This window comes from Onychostoma macrolepis, chromosome 21 (genome assembly GCF_012432095.1).
Source record: "Onychostoma macrolepis isolate SWU-2019 chromosome 21, ASM1243209v1, whole genome shotgun sequence".
Lineage (NCBI taxonomy): Eukaryota > Metazoa > Chordata > Actinopteri > Cypriniformes > Cyprinidae > Onychostoma > Onychostoma macrolepis.
In genome coordinates this window covers 27,652,056-27,680,011 of record NC_081175.1, presented here as the reverse complement: position 1 = coordinate 27,680,011, position 27,956 = coordinate 27,652,056, and the positions used below count along the sequence as shown (strand labels likewise).

The window sequence follows — 27,956 nt, the reverse complement described above, 5'->3', positions numbered from 1 at the left end:
GAGTGTGTGTGTGTGTGTGTGTTGAAGAACGAGAATAAAAGCTAGTGTGGTATTTGAAACCACTTCTTCCAGTTTGTCTTGATTCATGACGGTCTGTGAGTCAGAGAAATCACCTGCATCTGAGTAATTGGAGTGGTGCAAATCAAAAGAAGTGGCACAACTGGATTATTTTTTATGCATAAGGGATTTTTCTTTAGAAATGTGATTGTTTCTGTGTGTTTCAGGGGGAATGTCGGTCTGTCCGCTGTCTGTGCGTATAACATGAGTTCAGTGCATGAGGTTTTCTCCAAAGGGAAGTACATGCAGAAGGCTACGGTGGAACAGTCCCACACTAAGTGGGTCCGATTTAATGGCATCACCCCGAGTCCCAGACCCGGAGCGGTTAGTATTTCCACAAAACACGGAACTCCATATGTGCTTACAGGATGCTTAAGATCAGAGGGTGCTGGGAAGGGAATTACTCATGTAAATGAGAGTATTTATAAAACAAAACTAAATAAATTAAAAATAAAAAGAATAAAGTATTAAACTAAATGAAATAAAATAAATAAATAATTGTAAAACAAACATGTGACCTTATGTTGGAAAATGAGTAGATGTGAAATAAAATAAAATAAATAAAAATATTAGAATGAAATAAAATAAACTAAATAAAAATAATAAACTAAATAAATAGAAATAATTAAAACATAGGAAAATAAAATGAATAAATACATAAATATATTAGATTGAAATAAAAAGAAACCAAATAATATTTAAAAATAAAATAAATTAAAACAAACAACATGAAAATGAACTAAATGCCAAATAAAAATGGTATATTAAAGTATATAGATGTGAAATTAAAATAAATGTAAATAAAATCTAAATAATGAAATAAAAGTAATAAAATAAAAAAATAATTAAAACTTGTAATAAAGTAAAATTATAAAATAAATACATTTTTGCAATAAAAAGCCTATGATCCTACATAGGACAAGCAGTTTGGAAATGGGTAAAATAAAATAAAATAAATACTATATATATATATATATATATATATATATATATATATATATATATATATATATATATATGCAGTGCATCTTCACAATTGTGACTTAAAATTAATTTACATTAATATTTTTATAAAATAAAATGTCACTAGATTGACATAACGGGAGACTTATATTTGTTATTCAGAGTTAATGCTAATAATATCACAGATCAGTTGCTCTGTCATTTCAAAGTCATTTGATGTGTTAATTTTATATATTTCAGTGCATCAACAACCTGAACCGCATGCAGAACATCAACTCGTCCCTCCAGCTGCCCGATAAGACCCTGCAGTTTGTGAAGGACCATCCGCTGCTGGAGGACCCCGTGCTGCCCATCGGAAACGGGCCCCGCCTCATCACCAAAGACGTCAACTATACACAGATCGCCGTCCAGAGAGTTCAGGCCCTCGACGGGAACATCCACGACGTCATTTTCACCGGCACCGGTGAGTCTGACAAGTGTCAAAGTATAGAATTGATTCGGTATTTATATAGATTTTATTTCTGCTAGGATTTCTCAATACTTTATTGAGAATGTATTTCATTCATGTATTGCAGTAAACACAACAGCAGTTAAAATAAAATAAAAAAACTGAAAAAAATAACATTAGTAAAATTAAAAGATAATTTAACATACAAAGTTTAAATATACATTATACTTTATAATTTTATAATCAGGTAAATATAATTATAATATCCGTTCTTGCATACTTCCGAGTGAGGAACAGTGAGGAAAACAAGGAATATTATGTCATAATTTCAATAATTATAACTACCAGTGTACCAGTACAATTGAATAAACAGCAATATTTACCTTTTATGTTTTCATTATATATATTTTACTGTCATTTTCACCGGCACCGGTGAGTGTATGCGGTGTAATGTGTGAAAGGATGCGCTAAACCACAGGATGTGTGAAAGTCTGGCTTTGATTTGTTTCTTCAAACTGAAGTGTCGTGCATGTAATTTAGATCACATCTTGTTGCTATATTAATCTCTGAACGTGTTTCCAGATAAAGGTTTGCTGCACAAATCGCTGGTGTTGGAGGGCGAGGTTCACACGGTGGAGGAGATCCAGCTGCTGAAGAACACAGAGCCAATTAAAACACTTCTGCTCTCCTCACAAGTGGTAAGAGCAGTGAGCCGAGACTCATCTTCTGATCCCCGTGACCTTTGAGCGTTGAATCATGAGGAATAAAATCCACAAACACATTGTGTGATTTGTCAGCAGGGAGGAAGTTTCCGTGCGCTGGAGACTCTGTGAGATCCTCTCTGGTTTCTCATGTGTTGTGTGTTTTGTCCGTCTCAGGGCCGGTTCCTGTATGCTGGAGCGGACTCCGGTGTGGTTCAGTCTCCCACGGCGTTCTGTGAGAAGTACCTGTCCTGTGTGGACTGTGTTCTGGCACGGGACCCGTACTGCGCCTGGGACCCGCGCTCTACCTCCTGCGTCAATATTTTCCAGCATGATGCTGATCCACGGTGAGAAATGAGAACTTGCGTTCACACTGGCCACGTACACACTTCACTAAAATACAGGTAGTGACAAGCACATTCGCAGAAATTCAATGCAGTGTGTACGGAACCGAACTGTTAATGATGTTTTTAACATGCATAGAGGTGTCTCTCTTCTGTACGTGCTGTGAATCGCAGGGAAATCAGTACCAGAGCAGTACGAGCCTTGACACCAAAACATTGCTATGCTTTCCAAATTGTCAATCATCGCAGTTTCAAGAGCGAGTCTTGTTCCATACATGTAACGATAATTTAGGGGATTTAAATGCGGTAGTCACTCCTGAAACTAACGGTGTGTACGTGGCCAGTGTGACTGACAGCACGTCCGTCTCTGTCACAAGGAGGATTTTAGTCATAACTTCTCCAAGATTAGCAGACACTGCGTCTCCACACCGCGCTTTAACAGGAACACAGCTCTCATACAGTATATGTCTTATTTGTTAGTCAGATCATTGTGTAATTTTGTTGTGCGGTTCGTTTAGTGGTTTAAAGATATTTATAAATATTTTTAAATATATTTTATGCAAGCCAGATTACTTTTATTTACTCTTAGCTGTGTTTTGTTTTTATAATTTATTATTGTATATTTTTACATTTAATTTCTGCAAGTATTTCTTAATACTTTTATAATATATGCTTATATAATAAGCTTTATAACTTTTAGGAACCATCATCATCATCATTTATGCATTTCTTTTAGAATTTATTATATATTTTTAAATCATGTAATTTCATTTTTTAAAAATCAATATTTGCATATTTATATATTATGTATATTTTGTTTTAAATTCTGCAAGTATTTCTTATATGTACTTTATCATTTAAGAGTCAGGTCAAGCATCATAATTTATTTTATTTGTATAGAATTGATTTTTAAAATGTATTATTATTATTTTTTTTTTAGAATTCATCATTTTTATAGTAAAGTACCTATACTTCCATATTTGTTCTGAAATAACATCAGAGACAGGGGACTTATGTATTTTATTATTGTATTTTTTGTATTGATATAATTTTATAATATCTTTTAATATCTATCTTCTTAATACTTTTAATATGCTTTATGATTTTATTTTATTTTTTTAGAAATCATCATCATTTATATATTTCTTTTAAAATAATTTATTACATTTTATTAAAACAATATTTGCATATTTATTTGGAAAACAAATTGTAGAGGAATCATAATTTAGATGATATATATTTTGTTTTTCATTTCTGCAAGTATTTCTCACTACTTCATACTTCTTAATTTGAGAGTGTAATTCTTTTAAATACTCTTTTGAATGTATTTTCTGGATTATGTTTGCCAGATGGCATTGTCATCTTCGATTAGGTGTGTCTGTATTTACTCTGATCTGTGTGTTTTTGCAGGAAGTTAATTCAGAGCCTCAAAGGGGATGCTGGGATATGCCCTACAGGTGTGTCATGTAGAAATGTCATCAGTATTAAATTTGAGCTCAAATGGTCCTGTTTTAGTGCCTGGTTTTTGTCTGTTTAGATTTATTTTTAACTGTGTGTACAGTAACTGGCACAGACAAACAAAAACAAGAGCGCATGAAAACATTGTCACTGTAATTCAAATAATTATAGAGACACGTACTCACTTACAAAAGAAAATGTAAGATTTAAGATGCATTTGAGTGTGTGTACTAGACTAGCGCTAGGCAATGTTTAAGTTTCAATGTTTATAATTTATTATATATTATTATAAATTTTATGTATTATATTCTTTATAATTTATTATTTTTATTTAATAGTATATATAGTTTTATTTAGATTAAGTATTTCTCTTTATAATATAACTTATGCTTTATAATTTTAAAGTCAGAGGAATAATAATCAATTTATCATTTTGTATAATTTAAATAGGGTTTGTTGCTGTCAAACGATTAATCGTGAATAATCGCATCCAAAATAAAAGTTTTTGTTTACATAATATGTGTGTATTTTATTATGTATATATAAAGACACACAAATACAGCATGTATTTTGAAAAGATTTACATGTATAATATGTATATAAAATATAAATATATTTCATATATAAACATTCTTCTTAAATATACATGCGTGTGTGTGTGTGTGTGTGTGTGTGTGTGTGTGTATTTATATATACATAATAAATATACACAGTACACACACACATATTATGTCTTTGGTCTCAGACTCAATTCCTGCACAGTTTAGCTCCAACCCTAATCAAACACAGCTCTTGAGGATCACTAGAAGCTTCCAAGCAGGTGCGAGTTGGAGCTGGTTGCAGCTAAACTCTGCAGAGCTGTGGCCCTCCAGGAATTGAGTTTGAGACCATTGTATTATGTAAACAAAAACTTTTATTTTGAATGCGATTTAGTCGTTTGACAGCACTAAAAGATATATAGAGAATATATCTCAGTATTTATAGATATAGATATAGATATACTTTAGATATATATTCATAACAAATTATAAAAAATGTAAATTATGATTGATTCCGCTGAGTTTCAGAAATTAAATAACAAATAAATAAATCAGTAAATGAATTACTTAATTAATTAATTTATTTATTTCTATTTATAATTTAGTATATAATATATTTTAATTCATGTAACTTTATTATATAAATCAATAATTGCGTATTTGTTTTGAAATAATTTGAGTCAGATTCATTGCCGGGTAGATTCAAAATTCTCAAAACATGAAGTGAAATACAGTACAAATCTAGTTCTAAACAATCAAGCATGTTTTCTTAACTGCACAAACAAAAGCAGAAATTTAATTTAATTTTAATCATTACCAGTAACTGAATGAACAGCAATATACTTTTATTATGTAATTTTCTTTTCTAGAACATTTGGAAAAAAGTAACATTTTTGTTGGATTGCATTGTTGTATGTGAATTTTATCAATTCCAATTCTGATTTTGATTCTGCTTATTGATTCCAATGTGAAACAAAAAATGAAACATTTAGATATCAAAATATATTTACTTTGTGTGTCTTTTTGCAAAACATTTAATTGCTGCTGAATACCATGAACAAAAATCAGCAGGCTACATTAAAACTGTTTGTGTGCAAAATAGTGCTGCAAGATTCTGGATAAATGGTTGTAGTTCTCTCTCAATTCTGAAGAAAAAATTAGACAACTAACAAAAATCTCATGGAATTTATGAATGGAATGATTCAAAGACTCGCTCAAGATTGACTTGTTTCATTACTGGATGAATCAGTGTTTTTGAATGAATCACAAATACATTTTTAACAGCCCCTTTTTGCCACATAAATAAAAGATGCACACACAGGAATTGATATGTGGAATTGAAAGTAATTGGAAGTATCGGATTCCTGACCTTAAGTATCAGATTCTGGAATTGGAATTGATTTTCGATTCCCAACCCTAGTCATACTTCTCCCTGTTAAACTAATAAGTGACTGTATAGATGTAGCAGCTGACCCAATTGTCTCTGTGTTGCAGTCGCTCCTCTGGCGGTGGGCGACTATCAGCAGGTGCTGGTGAAGCCGGGCAGCTCTGCCGATCTGCCGTGTCAGGTGCGCTCAAACCTGGCTCAGGTGTTGTGGAAGCTCAACGGCCGCGTCCTGACCGAAGCCTCGCGCTTCCTCCTGCTGAGTGAGAACGGGCTGCTGATCTACAGCGTGACTCCGGAGGACGCCGGGCGCTACGAGTGCTGGTCCGTCGAAGCGTCCGCGGGACAGAACTTCACCCGTCTGGTGGCGGGATACGCGCTTCGACTGGAGCTTCCCGAGAGCGCACCGTCGATATCCGCTCAGCGTCCTTCAAGCGCTGCGTCTACGGTCCCGCCGGAGGAAGGTAATACCAGTAACGGCTCGGGACTAACACCGACTCACACGGACGCGCCTTCACTAACAACCCCTCCCGGCAACGCCATTAAACCCAAACACTACATCCCTCCGGAGGTCAGCAACTTACCCACACGCACTGAGACGCTCGACCCCTCGGCTAAATACATTCAGCACGACAACAGCATCGCCCTGCTGTCGCTCTTCCTGCTCTTCTTCCTGCTGTTCCTCGCCGCTCTGGTGTACAACTGTTACATGCAGTACCTGCCGGCGCCGTGTCTCCGCCTGCGATCCGCGCTGCTCGGCTCCAGCAAAAAGCCGCAGCCGGAGTATGCAGCCTGCGAGGCCGGCCTGATGGACCCAGTGCAGGAAAAGCCGGATTCGGCCAATCAGAACGGAGCGCATCCGCTGCGTGCGCTCAGAGACACCGGATACGAGACAGAACCGGAATGCGGGAACGGCAAAGTTCCTTCCGGCAGTGACGAGGACGCCGACGACTGTCCCTCGAAAGAGCGGCCCTTCGACGTCGACTGCACATCGCAGCCGATTGAATACGCAGACGCTGACGCGCCGTACTGATGCGCCGTTTTTCACTCGCATTCGCAGAATCGCCGCAGCTCTGCAAGAACAAACGCAGAATTCCAAATAAGATTCCAAATTGGAAACATTGTTTACCAAATTGGTAAGTTTTGTGATGTTTTCCAAATTGGAGCACCGGACTGTTTTTGAATATTTGTGGGGCGTGTTCTCGCACTGCAAAAATGTATTTCTTAGTTTGAGTTTTTTTGTTATGTTTTCTATTACAAATATCTAAATATTCTTAAATCATTATACATTTTCTTGAGTCTTGCTTTATGAAAGAAAATTTTAATGAAAGCTTTTGCTTAAAATAAAAAAATAAAAAATTCAGTGTTTTCTTTTAGCAAAATATAATTTCTTGTCATTTTTCTTTTCTTTTGATTTTTAGGTGAACCCCCACAATTTTTTATTTAATATATTAATTTTATATAATTATTATTATTATTATTATTATTATTTATGTTTTTGTTTTGTTTTGCACAAAAGGTCTCCTTTTCTTTTTTCTTTTTATTTATTTTTGCATTTTGACAAATTTCATAACAGTAATTAAAAATAATTAAAATTAAAATAATAAAATTTGTTATTGTTCTGACAGGTTGATTTCGATGACTGTTACATATATTTTTGGCCTTATGCTTATTAGACGAAATCTGCCAAAAATGTCACAAACAGCGCAAAAAAAAAAAAATTATAATAATAATAATTTATATAAAAATAAAAAATAAATGTATATATTGACATTTTAAGCATAAACTCACTTCATTTTGATATTTTTTCAGAAGGCAAGACTTGATATCTTAATTTTCCTTCTCTAGTCAATGTATCTTGATTTAAGAATGTTTAGATATAAGATATTCTAAGAGTAAATCATTCTTGCAGTGTTGGGTCTGAGCTGAAGTCGGGATTGAAGGTTTTCTGGTCTGTCTGAATCTCAGGGATGCTTTCAGTGTCATACACACAGGATCTGCTCTGGAAGAGCTCAAACATGGAGCCAGACTGAAATGGGTTCCTGGCGTTTATAAACCAGACCAAAAACACTGTGATGTGTCTCTGTGGTTGTTTGCTGTTGGTGCAGATGAGACGTCTAACACACTTAACCTGCGAAAGGGCCACTGTCTCAAATAACAATACATTCGACTGTAGTCCATAAACGTGAGCTTTATGTTTCAGATATTTTTAAAGATATTATATTATTTAATTGTATTTCAGCAATAATGGTGTAAATATCACAAAAAATGTCAAGAAACCCCAAAATTTAAAGAAAAACCAATACTTTTTTGCATATAAGAACATTTTTAGGACCATATTATTCATTTTTCTTTTGTTTCTCCATTTTGACAATATTTCATGACTGATCTGAAAGAAAACTACTTTTTGGAGTTTTGTTTTGTTTTTCTTTTGTGTTTGGCTTAAAGTGGTGTTTTTTTTTTTTGGCATTGTACATTTCATATTTTGACATTTATTTCAGTGATACTAATACACAAAAATCCCATCCTGACTGGGTAATTTTCATGATTGTAGTACATATAAGTTATTTTTTGGTGAAAAACTATTAACAAAATGAAAAACTATTATTATTATTATTTGTTTTTGCATAAAAGGACCATTTTAGGACTTTTTTGCATTGATTTTAATACAAAAATAGATTCATGACTGTATTACATATAAAGTTTTTTGGCATTGTGTTAATTACTATATTAAGAAGACATCTGCCCCTAAATATCACAAAAACAGTTTTTTACTTATGCTATATATAACTATAACTTTTGATTTCGGGCTGTAATGTAAAAAATTATTTTAAGGAAATTCTTTTGGCATTTTGACAGTACTTTATGACAGTGATTTTAATATAAATAATAATAATAAAGATGATGATAAATTGCATCCTGACAGGATAATATTCATGGCATTACAAATAATTTTTTGGCATTATGAAATTATAGTGTTAAGAAAAAAATGTGCTTAAATCTCATGAAAAAAATAGGCAAATTGTCTTGCATGTTTTTCTTTTGATTTTGGGGTGAAATGTGACCTGGCCGTTGTTTTCCCGCGTGGCGTTTCTGAATCTCCTGTCCTCCTCTGATTCTCAGCACACTCTTGTATTTGTCTCTCTCCCTCCATTTCCTCCTTCCACTTCCTGTGTCCTGCTCAGCTTCCTTGGCTGTTCCTCCTTCCCCTCCGCCCCTGCCCGGCTCCTCCTCCTCCTCCTCTTCCTCCTGGTCTCTGGCCGGGGCTCGTCTGATTCCTCCTCTGCTGAGGGAGCAGTCCTGGAGCGTTCACCCTCACCAGGCCTTTCTGCTCTTCTGCCTGGCCTTGGGTGAGTGCTGCCTCTGACCTCTGACCTCTGCCCTTTCTCTCTCACTCATCAGTCTTGTCTCAGTACTCTGAAGGGTGACTTCCTTTCACTCCGTCCTGCACTGCTAAGTGTTCTGATTGGCCGAGGAGCCAGAAGTCAGACAGGAAGTAGAGGAGAGAAAGAGGAAGTCACTGAAGAGTATTTAGACAGTGTTTGTGTGTCTGCATGATCCAGATCTTCTGCGCACCGTCTGATGCCTAAAATGTGTTCAAATTTTTATTTTTACACCTTTTTTTTTTTTAAAGAGCGTCAAGAATGAATAGAATTAGAATTTTCTTTATTTTTATTTCAAAATTCTCTTCAGATCCTAATTTATGGTTATGGCTTTGCTTGTGTTGTACCTGCTGACGTGAGTCTTGGACTCTTGTGAATGAAGGTGATTGACTGAAGGACTGATGGACGTTCCAGTCGTGTACAGTGTAAATACAGTATATGTACATATGAAAAAGATGTAAAAAGTTTCTTCAGATTTGTTTTTGGTAGACAGCCTGAATAAATTTTTGAATGGCAAAACATGTGAAACGCTGTTTATTGAGTTGAGATGTGTTATAGATGAAGCTGTATATTATAACTTGTTTTAACATGCAAACAGAATATTAGTGAGGAATTAAAACTCACAAATCTATTCAAATATGTTCTGCTTTTTCTGCAAAAATTGTTTAAAATAATATGTATGCTATAATTTGAAAGATTGGGGTTCAGAAGGTTTTTTTAATGTTTTTGAAAGAGTCTCCTGCTCATCAAGGCTGCATTTGTTTGATCAAAAAAAACAGTAAAAATGTGAAATAATATTACAATATAAAATAGCTGTTTTCCATGAGAATATATTGCAAAATGTAATTTATTGCTGTGATCAAAGCTGAATTTTCCGCATTGTTACTCCAGTCTTCAGTGTCACATGATCCTTCAGAAATCATTCAGATTTGCCGCACAAGAAACATTTCCGATTATTATCTTGAACAATTCTGATTATTATGTTGAAAACGGTTGTCCTGCCCAATATTTTTGTGGAAACTGTGATGCATTTTAATGAATGAATTGAAAGTTCAAAAGAACAGCATTTATTTGAAATAGAAATATTTTGCAACATTATAAATGTATTTATTTTCACTGCTGATCATTTTAATGCATCCTTGCTGAATAAAAATATTAATTACTGACCCCAAACCTTTGAACGGTCATGTACTAATGGATAATTCATGTTTATCATCTTTGAATCTACACTATGATATAATTACACTTAATAAGAACTGTTCCGTTATCAACAGTCTATCAGTCATTTCCTGTAGTGGCATTAAACGTGTGTGTGTGTGTGTGTGTGTGAGATCTGTCTGTCTTCTGAAAATTGCAGCATGTGAGATCAACTAATTTCTTGGTGGATGAACTTTGTGTTATTTGTCACCATGGACATTCTTCATGTACTCAAGTACTGATGAAAGGTACTGCTTTTACTGAGTAATAAGGGGAAATATTGGATATAACTTTGCAACAAGTGATTGCATTTTTTCTTGTGTGTGTGTGTGTGTGTGTTAAAGACGCGTGTATTTGGCATGAATTTTATTGTGCAATGTTTTAGTTTTCACAAACTGAGGGACGAGTCAAAGTTTCTTGTGGTGATCAACAGTATCTCACTGATGCTGGAAACACTCATTTAACCCTTGTGCTGCTGAAAAGCCTTTACCAAATTTGGTTTTCTAGTCCAAAATAACCAGTCTTTTAAAAATGGCTTGTCTTTCTTTATGCTATATTATCACCAAAACTTGGATCTAATAATTTTATCAGCTTTTTCTTTGTTACTGAAAACAAATTCCAGAATTTGGCAATATCTTCATGAGAAATTTATAAGCGATTTTGTGTGCCAGTCATTTTTGACCAAGAACGGCATAAGTGTAACAAGGTGAGAAAAAAAAAAAAATTATATATATATGTATGTGTGTGTGTGTGTGTGTGTGTGTGTGTGTGTGTATGTAATTTTTTTTTTTTTTTTTGTGCAAGTTGTAGTTTTAAGTTGGTTTTAGTCCAATGCAATAACATTAACTAGCATTTTCATCAAAATAAAATTAAAAAAGGTCAGAATGACTGGAACAAAACATGAGGGTAAAAACTTTAAAAAAAAAAAAATTGTTGTTTTTAATTAATTTAATTTAAAAGGACCTAAGCATTTTACAACATTCCAGAACAAAATACTAGAGAAAAATGACAATTTGTTTAAAGATTGTTGTATAATATGGGAATGTTTTTAATGTTGGAGATGTTTTTGAAGTGATCATCCAGCCTAAGCAAATACATATAGTGATCACTGTCAGTTTCTGATCTGAAGCTACAGTTTGTTATGCATGTAGTATGAGAGTGTGACGACACAAACAGCATGATGCTGCTTGCAGCTGTGGATGAAGATGATTGGACGTGTCTTGTCCACGCTGAGTGAGTGCTAAATACCCTGTAGGATCCATATGTAAGTGCAGTTTTCCTTCAGGTCCTAGAGATGTAAGTGTTGAGTGGCACATAAACGGGCAGAAGCTCGAGACTCCCGTCACTGAATACAGACACGTGGTTTCCCATGATGCCGTGCTGGTGAGCAGCTGGCTGAGGGAGGAGGCTTTGAGTGCAGACGTCCAGTACGAGTGTACGGCGGTGTCTGCAGCGGGAAGCGACGCGTCGAGAGTGGAGTTTCGGCTCGACAGCAGAGGTAAAGCGTGTCATCGCACTGCTGTGTTATAGTCTGACTCTGACCTGTGCCGTGGTGTAACGTGTCTCTGTGTGCTCTCAGACGAGGCCGTGGAGCGCTGGAGAACCGCTCTGACCGACCACAACACACTCCTGCAGCAGTGGAAGAAAGCATGGGTGAGGGACACACACACACACACACACATAATCGATTCCCTGAATGAAATGAAAATATGTGAATCATCAGGAATGATATTTCAACATTGATGATAATCAGAAATGTTTCTTGAGCAGCTAATCAGCATATTAGAATGATTTCTGAAGGATCATGTGACACTGAAGACTGGAGTAATGATGCTGAAAATTCAGCTGCGCATCAAAGAAATAAATTACATTTTACAAGATATTAATATACAAAACAGCTATTTAATAATATTTCACAATTTTTACTGTGTTTTGATGCAATAAATGCAGCATTGGTGACCATGAGAGACTGATCCCAAACTTTTGAATGTTTGATTTCAGACACATTTTGGCTCACTGCACATATTTGGTAAAGGTGAAAGTGCCTTCATTCAGTATTTACAACAGCTTAAGCAAAAATATATGCATTATTTATAATGCATTTCCACATTTAAAATGCTGCCTCGTCAGACTTGGGGTTGGTAGTGAGGTCAGTTAGACATAGAAATGCATTATGAAAAATTTAATTTAATTGTATTTCTTTTATAATTAATTTTATTTTATACTTGTTTTATTTTTTATGTTACATATATTTAATTTAATTGTATATTTTGGATTTAATTTAATTGTATCTTTAATTTAATTTTAGATTTTGTTATTTTTTATTTTGATTTAATTTTATAATTTTATTTTATACTTTTTATTTTTGTTACATATATTTAATTTAATTTTATATTTTGGATTTAATTTAATTGTATCTTTAATTTAATTTTAGATTTTGTTATTTTTCGATTTGATTTAATTTTATAATTTTATTTTATACTTATTTTGTTTTGTTTCAGTTTATTTTTTTATATTTATTTTTTTTATATTTTAAATTGTATATTTTATTAATTTTATATATAGTTTATTTTTTATTTTTTAGTTTTTAGATTTGTTTTAATTCAATATTTAATATTTATTTTGATTTGTATGTTTTATGTGCTCTCTTTAGTTTTGTGTGGGCTGAAGATCTCGTCATATGTTTGTGATGATGCTGATGTCTGTTGTTGTCCTGTAGGAGAGCTGTGATGGACAGGGTGTTCTCTGAAGCGGCTCATTATCGCTCATCATGGCATCATTTTCTGACTCCAGGGACAGCCGCTTGGACGAGAGCACACACACAGCTCATGTCACACTGGTGGTGTGTGGTGGTTTCTTCGCTCACAGGCGCTCTGAGTCTGTTCCTGATCCGTGGATCCCGTCAGGATTCCAGGCTGTTTGAGAGATCTGTGGAGGACGAGTGCAGTGAGACGGGCCTGTCAGGCAGATGACAACTGCTTTTCCTCGACCATCCGCACACTTCTATTTATACTCCCTCCATCCTCGAGAGCAAATGACACCGGCTCATGTTAGTGAAAGCAAGATTTGTGTTTATAATAGTCCTTCTGAGTTATTTTTAAATAATTGTGTGTTTATCTGAGCAGATATATTTCAAAGAAGTTGCTAGAATATTTTTTGTCCTCCAAAATAGAGACTGCAACCACAATAAATAATATTTTTAACATTTGTGATTTTGTGAGAACCATGTTTTCTAAACATATCTGAAGCATTTTTACTAGTGTGTGTGTATATGTATGTGTGTGTCTGTGTGTGTTTTATTAAATTTTAATTCAGTTTTAGTTTATCAAGTTAAACTAAAATAAAAAAAGAAATTTCAGGCAACTACCTGGAAAAAAAAAAATCTTTTTTAAATGTCTGTATATATTTTTTTTATTCACTTTCATTTCAGTTTTAGTTATTTTAGTACATCGAGTTATTTTAATTTAAAATAAGAAATGTTGCCTTGGCAACTATATGAAATTAATTTTTGACTGAGATACTGTTACAGTTTTATTAATATTTTGAATTAGTTTTTTTTTATTTCAGTTTCCATTTAAATTTTTAGTTAAAATGCTAGTAATTTTTAAAATATACATATAGTTTTCATTTTAATTTGAGTTTACATCAGTTTAATTTTAAAATGAGAAATGTTGCTTCGGCAACTAGTTGAAATATAATTCATTTAGGTATTTTATTTTATTTCAGGTTTTTATTTCTAGTTTTAAGTAACAAAAATGGTTGTTTTTATGGCTTTAGTTTTAGTTAATGATAATAACCAAGGTCAATGCTGTTGTCATGTATCCTTATCCAAAGGTCAGCGCACACTTCCCTGAGCCCTCTGACCTCTGAGATGACCATATGACCTTTGAGACAGTGTGAGGACTGTAACTAACCCACACAATCAACTGCCAATAAAAGACTCATATATCAAGTCCTGCTGCTTTACCAGCTGATCCAGACCTCTACAACACACACACAGACTGACTGACTCTTACAAACCTATTAAAGTCATTGTTTAAACCATTAAACAAGGGTAGGTGATCTCTGCTTTATTAAACATTCATCCTTCTGCATAAAACCAAAAGTGGACAGATATAGTACATACAAGTGTTTCATTTAAGCTTTTAAATCACATTTTATAGATCAGCAACCAATGTTTTGCAAACTAGCATGCAATTTTTGTATGCATATGCAACGGTGTAATGCAGCATAGCTGTCACACAATGCATGTTAAGTACATATTTCCTCAAGATTCTTAAATCAATGGTTTTACACATGAGCAAACGAATCCGCTGTGTGGTTTTATATTGTGGTTGGACTCAATATACATTCACTAGCATCTTTTGCCATATAACACATTTGTATTTTATTATTATAATTTATCCAACTTAACACAACATGAAAGTGTTGTAAATATGTATTTTTTTCTTTAAACAGTTTTGCTTTAAAGGGTAAGTTCGCCGATTTTCAACCAGCTTTTTATTGCAGAGTAAATAAATTTACAATGTTTGTGAAAACTACAGATCGTACTTCCGCCTTCTCGTCTCCCCGCTCACGGATAGTCTGAGCGAGCCCAGTGCATTATGGGTGTTGAAGTTTTCCTACCTTTTTTTTTGTTTTTTTTTTGCCACATCCCTCATTCTCGTTTTTTCTCTAGTCGTGTAGCAGATTTTTAAACCGCATTTCTACTGCATAGACAGCCGACTTTTATTAAAACCCAATCTGCCAGCCGTGAAGCATCCCTTTTACAACTAAGTCCAGTAATTTAGTAACACCGAATCTGGTTGTTTCAAACGGAACCGTAGCATTAGCTGCAATGTGGCGCCATCATGTGTTGAAAGTGCTGATAGAAAAAATCGACACAAAGCAGATATGAGGTGGCATTTTAATATCTGTTTTATTATAAAGAGCAGCAAGGATAAAATAACAGTTTACACAGTCATCATTTTATTCTTTTTCAAAAGTAATTTGTGATAAAGGGTCAAACCCTTTTTTTCTCCATATAAATCCTGTTCATAAGTAGCACAGTTGCTGATAGTGCTGTCATCATGGCTCTTCTACAACTACATTATTAACAAAGTCTTATACGAGATATAAGCACATTTTAAACTTTATGAAGCATCTGTACAGTATTACAATCGCCTTCCCTGAAGAATTAATGCAAACGAAGAATTTCAACCTGAGAACGGCCAATACATGAACTAGATACACACAAATTATCTCCCTTTAGCATACAGTACATCTTTTATCCCCAAAATTAATGTAGCCACTTAAACACTGATTTAGGTTTCTAAACACTGATGATGCAGCACAGACTTTTATTCAACACAAATCTTTAAAGGTTTAGCTTCACTCAGAGAGGCACTTGAGTCACATGATTTTGTTAAGAGCCCTTAAATTTTCACTGAAAATACATTTCCCACAATCCCTTGATTCTGTTCGAGCATAATTGCCTTGAAATGCAGCATCATGGTCACAGGAGTCCAGAAACGTGGTTAAGTTCTCCAGTATTCACTGAGAACCACAGGAATGTTCCAGAAGAGACAAGTGTCACTGACTGTCATTGTTTTGGTAGAGGTCTCCTAAACAGCAGAATATGAGGTTCTGAAAAATAAAATACAAGCAAACCTTAGTCCTTTTTCCACCTATAATGACTTTAATATTCAGGACACAGTTTGCAGATCACATGGTCAGAGATCAGCTGACTTTATGGCTCTGATGATTGTGTGGTTTTGCATACAGACCTGGCTCATGAATCATATAATGGACCCATCCGAGCGACTGCTGCACGCCCAGCCTCCTCCACTCGTCCTCGGTCATCAGGTGGGATTTGGGCACTTGTTTGGCCAGTTCTCGCGGTAAGACCACATGTCTGCCATCACAAATGACACATTGCATTGCATTTCAATCAGATATGAATGTTATGCTAGAAAATGACGTCACTCCACTAAAGGCACATGGGAGAAAATCCAACCACAAGTTTTGAATTCACGTCAAAAGGTGCCTCTAGAATGATCAAATACATTAATAACCATACTAAGCAATTCATAGAGCTCACTTTTAACATTGATGTAATGTTACGACTAAACGAATGACGTCCCAACAAACAAACACGCCGCATCGAGGCCTCAATCCTCCCCGTTTTTCATCTTACCGGTATTCATAGAGATCGTCTGTGTATTTATCCGAGTAGTAGATCTGTTTATGAGCCATTTTAGACTGTTGTTAAATGAAGTCGGGTGTGACAATATTCAGATGTATTGATCCGTGAAAGAAGGATTAGATCAAACCCACTCTCGCAACTTTAACCGATAGAGTTTTGAACCCGCAATTCAACCGGAGCTGCCGCTGCTGATTGGTTGACAGAGGTCATGTGACTGGAGGCAGCGTGAGCACGTCGGAAGGGCGGGGGCGGAGGAAAGCGCGGTTGCTGTGGAAACCGGTCAGCGACGAGTCGTGTGTCAATAGTATGTGAAAATGATTAAGAATAAGCCTCTGTAAATATAAAAATAATGTATTTTTGCCTCAGAAACCTGCTCACGGTAAAGTGTGAAATGTTACTACTGCATTGTCATGCTGTTTTGATCCATGCTCGACGTTTTGCTCATCGTTTGAGAGCTTAGTATCGTTAACCCTTTAAAAAGTATAACCGAAAGAAAACAATGTTTGATTTGATTTTAGCTTTTTATTTGTATTTTTTAATGATAATGAAACGTGAAACTATGTCAGTGCTTGACGTTTTCAAGCAAAGAATGTTTCCAAAATTAAAATAAATACAATCTTGTGAAGTGCATTATATTCGTTTTGAAAACAGAAATAAACAAAATTGTGTCATTCATTCATCTAAAACTTTCTAACAACAGTTTCTAATTTTATTTTATACAAGCAGTTTTTATGAACTCACAAGAAAAAGTTTTAAAAATTATTCTGTCAAAAATTAAACAAATAAAATAAAATAATAATCAGTCATTTTAGCTTCTAAAAGACAAAATGGTAATTTAAATAGGTGAAAATGTACACTTTGTCCACTTTCCTTAACCAAAAATCTTTATGCATCAGTTCATGTCCTTATTATGCCAACTAACCTTACCTGAATAAATTCAAACTACTAAATAGGGGTGCACCGATTGATCGGCTATCGATCACTATCGGCCGGTAATCGCTTGGGGATGTTTGATCTGTAAAAGGCCGATCTCTAGCCGAGGACGCGCCTGCTGTGAGAGGATTGACAGGACATGCAGCGGCACAGTCTCAATCTCTGTCCGGCGCGGGTACAATAATTATAATGCTGTACAATTCATATTTCTTCATTAAATAACTTATAAAGAAATTTGAAACTTTCTGTGAGACATAATTTCACAGAGAATCACCGCGCGCGCTCTCTTTCAAAATACGCAAATGGCTTCAAAATCACATCTCGTCTGCACGAGCTGCACGCTGCTGACAGGAACTGCACGAGGCAGTGTCGCATCGTCACTAAAGTTTATTTTATTGACTTATTCAAGTTTTTTTAATCCTTGCCAGTGTTTAAACCATTCAGCGCTCGCGCGCTCTCCTGGGGCGCCAGGTTCACTCACACGCACGCACACACACCGTTTGCATTGCGTATGCGGTGCGTATGTTTCCGCGCTCGTGTTAACGATTTAAAGCGTTCGCGCTGCACACGGTTGCGGTCCGGCAGTGCGTTCCAGGAGATGTTGCGTCTGCAGCGGTGCAGAGATCGTTTCCGCTGCACGCGCTGAATTAAAAGTGACAGCGCATTGTTTGCGGTAAATATGAACATGGATTGACACGAAAATGTAGTAATTACACCATAAATGCATATAATTAAGTCTACTGTGTTTCACAGTCAACACAAAGTCTATGGCTTTTTGGCTAGGTTTAAAGGAAAAGAGCACTTTTAGATAAACAAGGCAATAATAGATGGCACTCGTGGAGGTATGAAAACAAAGTTCTTTATGAACCGCAGGATTGCTTGCGAAAGATTTAAATGCCAAAGAAAAGGCAGTAGAGCTGGCTGTGTCTGTCAATGGTAATTTTAATTCAGAATGTTTGTGATAATGTAAGAAAAGTAGTTTAAATGTTTTGTCACTTGCTTGAGCAACTTAATATATAAATCTAGAAGTAAATGCAAAAGTAAAAAGCATTGAACAATGTGTTTCTTATAAACACCTCTATGAAAGACTGTATTACTGTACTGTGTAAAAAAAGAATCACAATGCTGAAAAAGCATTTTAAGTAAAAATGTTTGGATTTGAAATCAAAATAATGGATAAATGTGTTTGTAGTAAACAGCCACGGATCAGTAGTGAAAGTGCTGTGTGAAAGCATACAGTGCTGCTTCTGCACCGCTTATACTGCACATGGACTGCATACACTGCAAACGGAGTATGTGTGAACCAGGTGTAAAAGGCCCATCTTACAGCTCATGAAATCAGGCTTGTGCTGTGTGTAAGCTATTGTGCAACAATTGCATGATCGTCAAAACAAAAACGCAGCGTGTGATCAAACGTTTAGGTGAGATGAATATATATTTTTGAAAAATGTCTAAAAAATGCCCTAGCTCCTCCACCCCTCAAATTAAAAAAAAATACCCTTTCACAAGAGTTACCTAAGAGGGGAATCCTTTTTTAAAAATGAAATTCAGGCCCTGAATAAATGTAAAAAAATATCTTGGCACTATAAATAATCCTACATGATAAAAAGAAGGCTTTAAAAAGATTGGTATCGCCAGATACTGCTTTCTGTGAACGGTGATCGGCCTCAAAAATCCTGATCGGAGCAACCCTACTAATAAACTACCAATAGATAAACTCAAAGATTTACACATTAAATATGCATTTGTTGTGAACTGATGCATAATATTTCATCTTCATGCTCCTAAATGCATCAGAATTTAAAAACACATAAAAAAACATGAGCCATAACAATCAATATTGTTCATGAGTCAATTATAGTGACTCATCCTCCGGTATTTGCATCATAGATTGTTTGCACGAAAACAAATGTTGATCTTATGTAGTGGTATCCTAGTAACACCTGAATTCCATCTTCCTGCAAACGCATGTAGTGGCATGTAGTGTACACTCGAATATGCTGTGCTACACCGGAAAACACTCACTGGCAGCAGCCAATAGCATCCACCGGATGTGAGCTGCCAATCATTAAAGCCGGCCCCCTCACCTCATTCCTGTTGCTATGCTGTCTTTGAAACTATGGTTACAGTAAAGGTTCCTGTAGGCAGCGTCTCTCTCTCTTACTGCATGTGTCTGGATGCAGTCGGAACGCTTACTCTGTTAAATGCAGTGTTGCAATGAAATGTAATCTATATGTTGTGGATATTACTTCTTTCTTCTGTATTTACATGTTTTATACTGTATGTAGACATTCATTAAAATCTTTTAGGGTCCTTAAGTTCCACATCACAAAAATAGTCTATTGTAAATCTGCAGTTTAGTTAAATAAATGCTTTTAGGACCCTAAACCTCACTATTAGTCACTGGAATAAAATTCGTCTTGTTTTAGCCTGCTATTTAAGAGTGACATACCTCATATTACGGCTTTACATTTAATCAAATTTCTAATCGTAATTACACTTACGGATGCCAAAATTACGTAATCGTTCAAAGTGGCAATTAGTCATTCAAAATCCACTTATGTTATTCTGGATGCTTAAGATGTGTGTTTGTTTTTTTCCTACAGGTTATCTTAAGGGTATTTCCATTGTTTTAATTTTAGTATAACATTATAATACCATGCATATTATTTTTACTTTTTTATTTAAAGAAGAAACCAATCCACTGTATAGTTCATATTTGAGGCTTGGTTGAAAAGCAATAAAAGTTTTTTTTCAGTTTTTTCAGCTTATTTTCATCTAAAAATATGGCATGCAGTTGCTTCAAACATTGGTGTAAACGTCATTCAATGTAAATTGTGATAATCGTAATTAATAATTGCAATTACAATTTAAAGGGAATAATCGACAATTATGATTTTTGTCATAATTGTGCAGCCCTACCTCATATGTGTCCCAACAGACATGTGATCATATGATGTGATTTTTGGACTTTGAAAAGGAAAGAATTCTGTGTTATTTCTCTGTCTGTCTGTCTGTCTCTCTCTCTCTCTCTCTCTCTCTCTGTTTCTATACTTCCTGCTGTTTTAATGAGCATGTGTGTAGGAGTGAACCCGACACACTTCAGTCACGACTATGAAAATCACACACACACATAGTCCACCACCCACTAACTCTACTCTCTCTATGCGTATAAATATACACATATAGAGCGCATAATGTGTAATACATACATTTACAGTGAAACACTTTGATTTCTTATATGTTTGTAACAGATTTTCTGTGTTTTTCTTGTTTTAGGTGTATTATGAAAGGAAGATGAACCTGATGAACTGTTTTCCACGGTGAGTAAACTGCCTGAAAAGAGCTACAGCGTTCATAGAGATAGAGAAATCCTGATCCAGATGCGCGCCACTGAAGCTTATTCATTATTGAAGGTTATTGAACAGATTTTTATATTGAATATATTGAATTTTAAAAGTCGGTGTGAAGTAATTTGACCCTGTTAACTTTTTTTATTGATTTTTTTTTTTTAATTAGTCTGTGTTATTCCAACAAATCTTTTATGTGCCTTCATTCTGGTATGTAAAGGCTAGTTTTAAATTTGAATTTAAAATTTTCTTAAATTTCCTTAAATAAATCAGATTATGGCAAAATTAGAAATATAATGGGTTGTGAATACTATTTCATGTTGACTTTAAAACATACGTTGCAAGTTTTACAGTGTCATAGATTTTTGGATTTTTCATCTGCTGGACAATAAAACAGGTGAAAAAAACAAAGATTTACATTGAAGAATAAACCAAACCAGTAAGAAACCCCCTGGCAACCAAACACAATATCCTAGCAACGGTGGAAACCCACAAACACCTTAGCAACCACATAGCAACATTCTGGCAACCATCTTAATATCATAGCAACTGCACAGTATCACATTAAAAACACTCAGAACACCCTAGCAACCACAAAGAAACATTCTTGTAACTATCCGAATACCCAAGCAACCGCATAGCATCACAATAAATATCATCCAGAACACCTTGGCAACTGCATAGCAACCACCTAGCAACCAATACCCTATCAACTGCATAGCATTACAGTAAAAGCCACTCAAAACACCTTAGTACCCGCATATAAACATTCTGACAACCATTCTATTACCCTAGCAACTGCACAGCATCACAGTAAAAAACACAGAACACCTTAGCAACAAATAAAAACCACTTAGAACACCTTAGCAACTGCACAGCAACATCATGGATACCATCCTAGTACCCTAGCAACAGCACAGCATCTCAATAAAAACCACTCAGAACACCCTAGCAACAGTTAAAAACCACCCAGAACACCCTAGCAACCACATAGCAACATTCTTGTAACTATCCAAATACCCTAGAAACTGTGCAGCATCACAGTAAATATCACTCAGAACACCTTAGTAACTGCATGTAAACATTCTGACAACCACTGTAATACCTTAGCAACCACACAGCAACATTCTTGTAACTGTCCTAATACCCTAGAAACTGCATAGCATCACAGTAAATATCACTCAGAACATCTTAGCAACTGCATAGCAACCACCTAGCAGCCAATACCCTACCAACTGCATATCATTACAATAAAAACTCGTAACACCTAAGAAACAATAAAAAACACTGAGAACACCTTAGCAACTGCATATAAACATTCTGGCAACCATCCTAATACCCTAGCAACTACACAGCATCACAATAAGAAACCACTCAGAACACCTTAGCAACTGCATAGCAATTAATATCCTACCAACTGCATAGCATTACAATAAAAACATTCAGAACACCTTAGCAACTGTATAGCAACCACTCACAGCACCCTTGCATTCTGGTGGTGACTTTTGCACCAAGAATCACCACTGAAATTTTCCTCAAGAAATGCACAAATCTAGTTCCTTTTATTTGTTTTTGCTGCCTGTTTTTAATTTCCAGATCAACACACTGCAAGCAAACAGCTCAGCTGTGCTGGCCGCATCATATAATTCAGTCGATTCAGTTCAGTCTATGTTCTTTGATCAGCCTTCATTCATATGAATGTGCAAAATGTGCACTCAGGAGGGGCCAGTTTATCAGACAGTGCAATTGAGCGTCACTGTTCTCTTCCGAAAAAGGCCATGCATCTCGCCAAGACGTGTTTTAGAAGCGGGTTGCGTGCTTTCAGGAGTTTAGAAGCGATGCAGCAAGCAGTACGCAGTGCTGTCGGGTGAGAATGGTTTCTCCCATCACCTGTGCTTCAAGTGGTTTGCCCCACTATTCAGCCAGCCTACCCTGAATGAGTCATCCTGCTCTTCCCTGATTGGGCAGTCAGGATCCATCCCGAGGGATTGCCGTGCAGAAAGCTGCCGAGGCCTGACTTCATTCACAGAAACATCGGTATGCCCGTCTGCCTTTCCATTCACAGCCAGCCCAAATCATTTTCGCCCAGCATCCTCTCTTCCTCTCCTCAGCATCTCTTTTCCGCATCTCTGTGACAACAACGAGCGAGGAGCACTTTTAACGCTTTGTCTCAGCAGAGAAGACAAATCCTTGCTCTCTCGCTCTCTCTCTCTCTCTGTCTTTTCTTCTTTTTTTTTCAATTTGCAGGCAGGCAGGAAAGCGAGACGCTGGGAGGGACTGCAGTGCGTTAGCCGCAGCAGTACAGGAAGCTTGTGAATGACTGCCGCTTCCCTGTCACGAGCTCTTCTGGACATTTTACATGAATGGCTGTTTTTTTGCTGCCTTAATGTCGCAGGCTTCATCCCATCGGCTGCTTTTTAATGGGGCCGGGAGATCTGACATCACTATTTACGGTCGTATCCCCGCCGAATCCGGATGGCGTTTTAGTGAGATCGAATCTCGACATTGTGTGTTTGAAAGGGATGTTTAATTATTCAACAAAGCTCATTGAGGAGCAAAGCTCAGCTTGTTTTGCCTTCTGTAGGGGGGGATATTCGAGTGCTGGCGTGGATGGATTTATGCCGACGTTTCGTAGTACGTAAGGAAAAACGAATGTGACGAACAAAGAGATAAATCCGTATCGGTCTTGTGGTTTAAATTCGAGCACGTTTTAAACTTGCCATTAACAATGGCGAGGTAGAACCAACCAGATTGATGCAGTTGCGGGGGAAAGGTGAACGCTTTCAAATATTTCATGTCATTTTGGTAGATTATCATTTATCAATCAGCGGCAGGTCATGCAGCACACCTTTTCAGTAGAGAGCCTTGCTTCTGAATTCAAGTAAAACTGCGATTGCATGTGCGGAAAATTAGCGATCGCCATGCACGGCGACTCAAGTTTCATTCTGTGTGGCGTACATGTGATCCAACAACACGCATGGTACTCCAGTGTGGTTTATGCATTGAATTATGTCAGTGGACTGATTTTGATTCTAGTTCATTCTGACTGAGCTCGGATTTCAATACAGTGATCTGTTTATCACATCTTTTCCGTTCTGTTTATCCGGACTGAATCAAAGCAAGAGGCGTTCCTACGGACAGGGCGAATTTTGAGAATTGATTGGTTCTACCGAGCTGTAAGTGGGAGTTTTTTTTGTAACGGAAAGTGCTCTGCAGTGTTGAGTGAGTCTTTTGTTGAGAAGGGTCTCTCTCTCTCTCTCTCTCTCTCTCTCTCTCTCTCAGAGTGAGTCATGCATGTTCAGGGATCTGCCAGGATGCGGGGGGAGAGAGAGACATCTCTTCACTAGAGCTCTGTCTCTCTCCCTCTGCCATCTCTGGCCCTCTATCTCTGTAGAGGAGCGACCTCGCGCTGCTTTTCTCTCTCGTCGTCCTCTGTCTCCATGGATTCCGCGTTTTGTGGTTTATTTTTGGTCCCCGAGCTGCTGCTGCTGCTGCCACACGGCGTTGGATTTTCCTGACGGCCGCTCGCTCCCTTTCTTCGAACCCTCGAGGACGCTTTCTCGGCTCCAGCATGTTAAAGAAGTGGACGGTCAGCTGGGAGTTGGATGTGTCCGTTCGCATGTAGGCTGGCACACCGAGGGGAATGCTTCACCGTGCTAAATACAACCGATTCCGGAATGAGTCAGTGACATCCGTCGATGAGCTTCTGCACGGTCTCTCCATGAACGCCAAGGTCTCGGCCGTCCCGCCGTCGCCGCCCGTGGGCGACCCTCCGTACGCCCCGCCAGCCGAGGTCTTGCCGCCCGACCCCGCCGAAGAGTCCGGCACCTTGTGCACCCTCATCAACAAAGTCTCCAACCTCAAATTCGCCAACTCCTCCGGACTGCTGGGCATCAAGGGCCTGCCGTCTGCTGTCAAGGACCTGGCCGTGTCCAAGCTCCAGGGAGGAGCGACAGGAGGTGGATCCGGCAGCCCGGGCTCGTCTGCCCTCCCTGCGGCCTCTGGAGCGCCTCACGCCCCGCCAGAGACCGGCTCGGCCAGCTCGGGGAAGAAGGGCAGGATGGAAGAGTCTCAGCCCGGCGGAGAGGGCTGGGGCCTGGGAGGGACGGGTGCCACGGGCTGCGGCGGGCTGGTGAATAAGCCTTCTCGTGGATGGCTGCACTCCAGCGAAAAGATTTCCGGACCTGGAGTGACGTATGTCGTTAAGGTAAGATCCAAATGCTTTCTGTCTTCTGCGTTTCCCTTGTTGTTTTTCATCCATGTGCCGGTACAGAGGGATTATGTGTACAATTTGGAATAATGCAGGTCGCCAGTGACTCGAAACGGCACCGTTACGTTCACAAGTGACCATAAAAGCACAGAATGTTCTGCCACATACATGTTTACATGCCGTCTGTTTCCTCTGAGTCTTACATGCATGTGTAGGTGGGCGGTATGAGGTGAATCGGATTTTGTATTACAGTTTAAAAAAATAGGTTGAAATTAATTAATACAGTATGAACTAAATAATCATGTTTGTTTGAATAAACGACCAAATTTAGAACAAGTGAAGATACTTCATCTCATTGGATTTGTTTTCTTTGTTGGAACTTGATAGAAACCAATCAAAAGGATGATTATGCATAACCAGTGTTTGATGTTTTGGAACACTTAAGTTAAAGACAGAAAAGTGAACTTAATATCATAAGCACCTGTGATTCAACTAGGGTTATTATAGTACTAAAACCATAACCAAACATTATTCGAAATAAAAGATTCAACTTAATTATTATTATTTTTTTTTTAAATTGACACCACGTTTTCATTTGGTTTACCTTGATGTACTACAATATCTAAAAATAAAACTGAAATAAAAACCAATATAAACTATATGATAACTAATATAAACTATAAAATAAAAATGAAAAAAAAAATATATATATAGACATAAAAAAAATTGAAATGGCAAAAACACTCAACTAAATTACTAAAACTAACTAAAATTAAGACAAAAACAGAAAAATGTAAAAATAAAAACTAATTTGAAATATGAATAGTATCTCAGTGATACTAAAACAAAACATCAGTTAAATTTAATGTGGAAAGTTGCAAGTATGACATTGATCAAACTTGTCTCAATCTACATTTTTCATATTCCTCATTGTTAAAATCAAATCACATTTCTATAGTGTTTTATACAATGCAGATTGTTTCAAAACTAAACAGGAAAACTTTTCAAATAAACAGGAAAATAATGTTAGAATGTTGTAAAATTGTAAAATGGCTGTAAAGCAGCTCTAAAGTAGATGGCAGTATCATTATTCAGTATCAATAACAGTGTCAATGTTGTATGTAAATAAAATAAAACAGTCCTGTACAACCATAGCTTTGCAACGTAGCTTTATTTAATTCATTATATGCAGTATAGCATCTTTTTACCATAACACAGCCTTGTGTATTTCAGAGACGTTGACTGCCCTTGTAATATAACACAAGTTCAGTTATCCATCTTCTCTACGTACATTGTTATTGCGATATATTCTCTGCTTGCCTTAAATATCACAGACATATAGTGGTTCAGTTGTCCGTGCGACCGCTTATTTTTTACCTCTGCAGATTTGATCTATTCAAATTAACTGCAAGTTTATCACATCAAAAGGGAAGTGCATGCAAATCGCGTAACCACGGCGACCGGTTACCAGACCAGGGGGATGTTGTTCCGGCTACAGTTCTGTTACTGTATCGTCTCCGGGGATCATGACGTGTGCAGGACAGAGCAGTTATTCTTGTCCACATCTATATGCAAAGACAAACATGATAACTTCAACAGTCAAAAGATCAGCTTTGATTCGTGCAAATATGTGCTTGTATGCCATGTTTAGCATGCACGTAGCACCCGCTTTCTGTGCATTTGATTTAAATGCATAAATATAATTATATGTTGTTCATTAAGGATTTCGAGAAAATGCTTGAAAACTCTGTTGCATGTACATTTGTCTTCTATACATGCACTATATAAATACCAGCATCATTGTTTCCTTTTAGGGTCGTTTGTGGACATTTGAGAAGTTTGTGTTTTAATAAGTGCATTTTAGTTCTGTTAAACGAAACATATTTGTATAACAGACAATGCATATTGAGCATTGACCTCAGATATTGCGGTATCATGTATTTTAAGCGTATCGCCTAGTGTGTTTACGATCATATAAGCATGTTCAAGGCCCCATTGAGCTAAAAGTGACTCGGATTCGTGCGGCATGAATCATACATTATTCCCTTCTAGCTTTTTTTTTCCTTCTGAATAGTCAGTTGCTATAAAGGCAAAACACGAAGCGCCAACACGACTGAATTAGATCGTGCAAACCGGCGTGCAATGGATGGGAACTAAATTGATGCGTTTTATTATCTGTGACGAAGGTCTCTAAGCATTTAACGTACAGAGAGTGACAGAGAAAGAAAAGGACCGTATTTCTAGCTCCTTGTTTGAGTTTGATGTGTTTTGGTAAGAGTTAGTTGGTAAAAGTTAGCGGCGTCCGTACAAAACCCCTCTGGCGTCTCTTTGCGGGGCTGAATGTGTGTTATTCTTTACAGTTCACTTATTGAGTGACCCTGCATGAACACACACACACACACACACACACACACACTATGCTCCATTTCACTAAAAGGACAGCTGCTGACATTGACTGCTTTTCAAACACACGCGACCAGTGTTCAGACAGACTACAGACGTTAGATCCAGCCCTTGCTTGATTGGGTTTAAGTGAAAATTTGTGCTGTTCTGTGTAGTTGTTGACACATTTAAGATCCGTTGTCGTTCTCAAGTGTGAATTTGAACGTTAAGTAAATTGCTGTTATTTTGTGCATAGCATTATGTCTAACAGTTAAACAGTATCTGAGCGTAGAAACTGATCGTAGAAGACAGTTTATGCAAAAGCCCCCTTTTGGCATTGCTGCGAATACAACATGTACTTATATATTTCAAAACACGGCGACATGAGAAAATGAGCTTGAAAAACCTTTGCATTTTCATACT

At 36.7% G+C, this 27,956-nt stretch overlaps 3 protein-coding genes across 10 annotated transcripts in view; 2 read left to right on the top strand and 1 right to left on the bottom strand.

Moving 5' to 3' along the window:
- Positions 1-9,215, top strand: part of sema4d (sema domain, immunoglobulin domain (Ig), transmembrane domain (TM) and short cytoplasmic domain, (semaphorin) 4D) — a 60,498-nt gene extending 51,283 nt beyond the window's left edge. For 5 of the 6 annotated variants that reach the window (XM_058757852.1, XM_058757854.1, XM_058757856.1 and 2 more), the window contains 6 exons: positions 225-381; positions 1,261-1,483; positions 2,051-2,166; positions 2,347-2,516; positions 3,924-3,970; positions 6,005-8,999. In XM_058757852.1, coding sequence (XP_058613835.1) covers positions 225-381; positions 1,261-1,483; positions 2,051-2,166; positions 2,347-2,516; positions 3,924-3,970; positions 6,005-6,927 — 1,636 coding nt within the window. In that variant the 3' untranslated portion in view covers positions 6,928-8,999. Of the gene's footprint in view, positions 1-224; positions 382-1,260; positions 1,484-2,050; positions 2,167-2,346; positions 2,517-3,923; positions 3,971-6,004; positions 9,000-9,079 lie in introns of those variants that run through there. The other variant, XR_009267882.1, reaches the window with a different exon arrangement.
- A 6,153-nt stretch (positions 9,216-15,368) lies between these two features.
- Positions 15,369-16,857, bottom strand: zgc:86839 (Cyclin-dependent kinases regulatory subunit 2-like). The gene is made up of 3 exons (XM_058758131.1): positions 16,650-16,857; positions 16,240-16,367; positions 15,369-16,099 (listed from the first exon to the last, which is right to left on the bottom strand). Exons 1-3 carry the CDS (start codon positions 16,706-16,708, stop codon positions 16,056-16,058), a joined length of 231 nt encoding a protein of 76 aa, XP_058614114.1. The 5' UTR covers positions 16,709-16,857; the 3' UTR covers positions 15,369-16,055.
- A 70-nt stretch (positions 16,858-16,927) lies between these two features.
- The window catches only part of shc3 (SHC (Src homology 2 domain containing) transforming protein 3), a 31,687-nt gene continuing 20,658 nt past the window's right edge, over positions 16,928-27,956 (top strand). Inside the window, exons 1-3 of one of the 3 annotated variants that reach the window (XM_058758126.1) lie at positions 16,928-17,037; positions 20,871-20,914; positions 24,224-25,148. In XM_058758126.1, the coding sequence (XP_058614109.1) occupies positions 24,585-25,148 (564 nt within the window). In that variant the 5' untranslated portion in view covers positions 16,928-17,037; positions 20,871-20,914; positions 24,224-24,584. Of the gene's footprint in view, positions 17,038-17,605; positions 18,265-20,870; positions 20,915-20,990; positions 21,008-24,223; positions 25,149-27,956 lie in introns of those variants that run through there. The other 2 variants (XM_058758127.1, XM_058758128.1) reach the window with 2 other exon arrangements.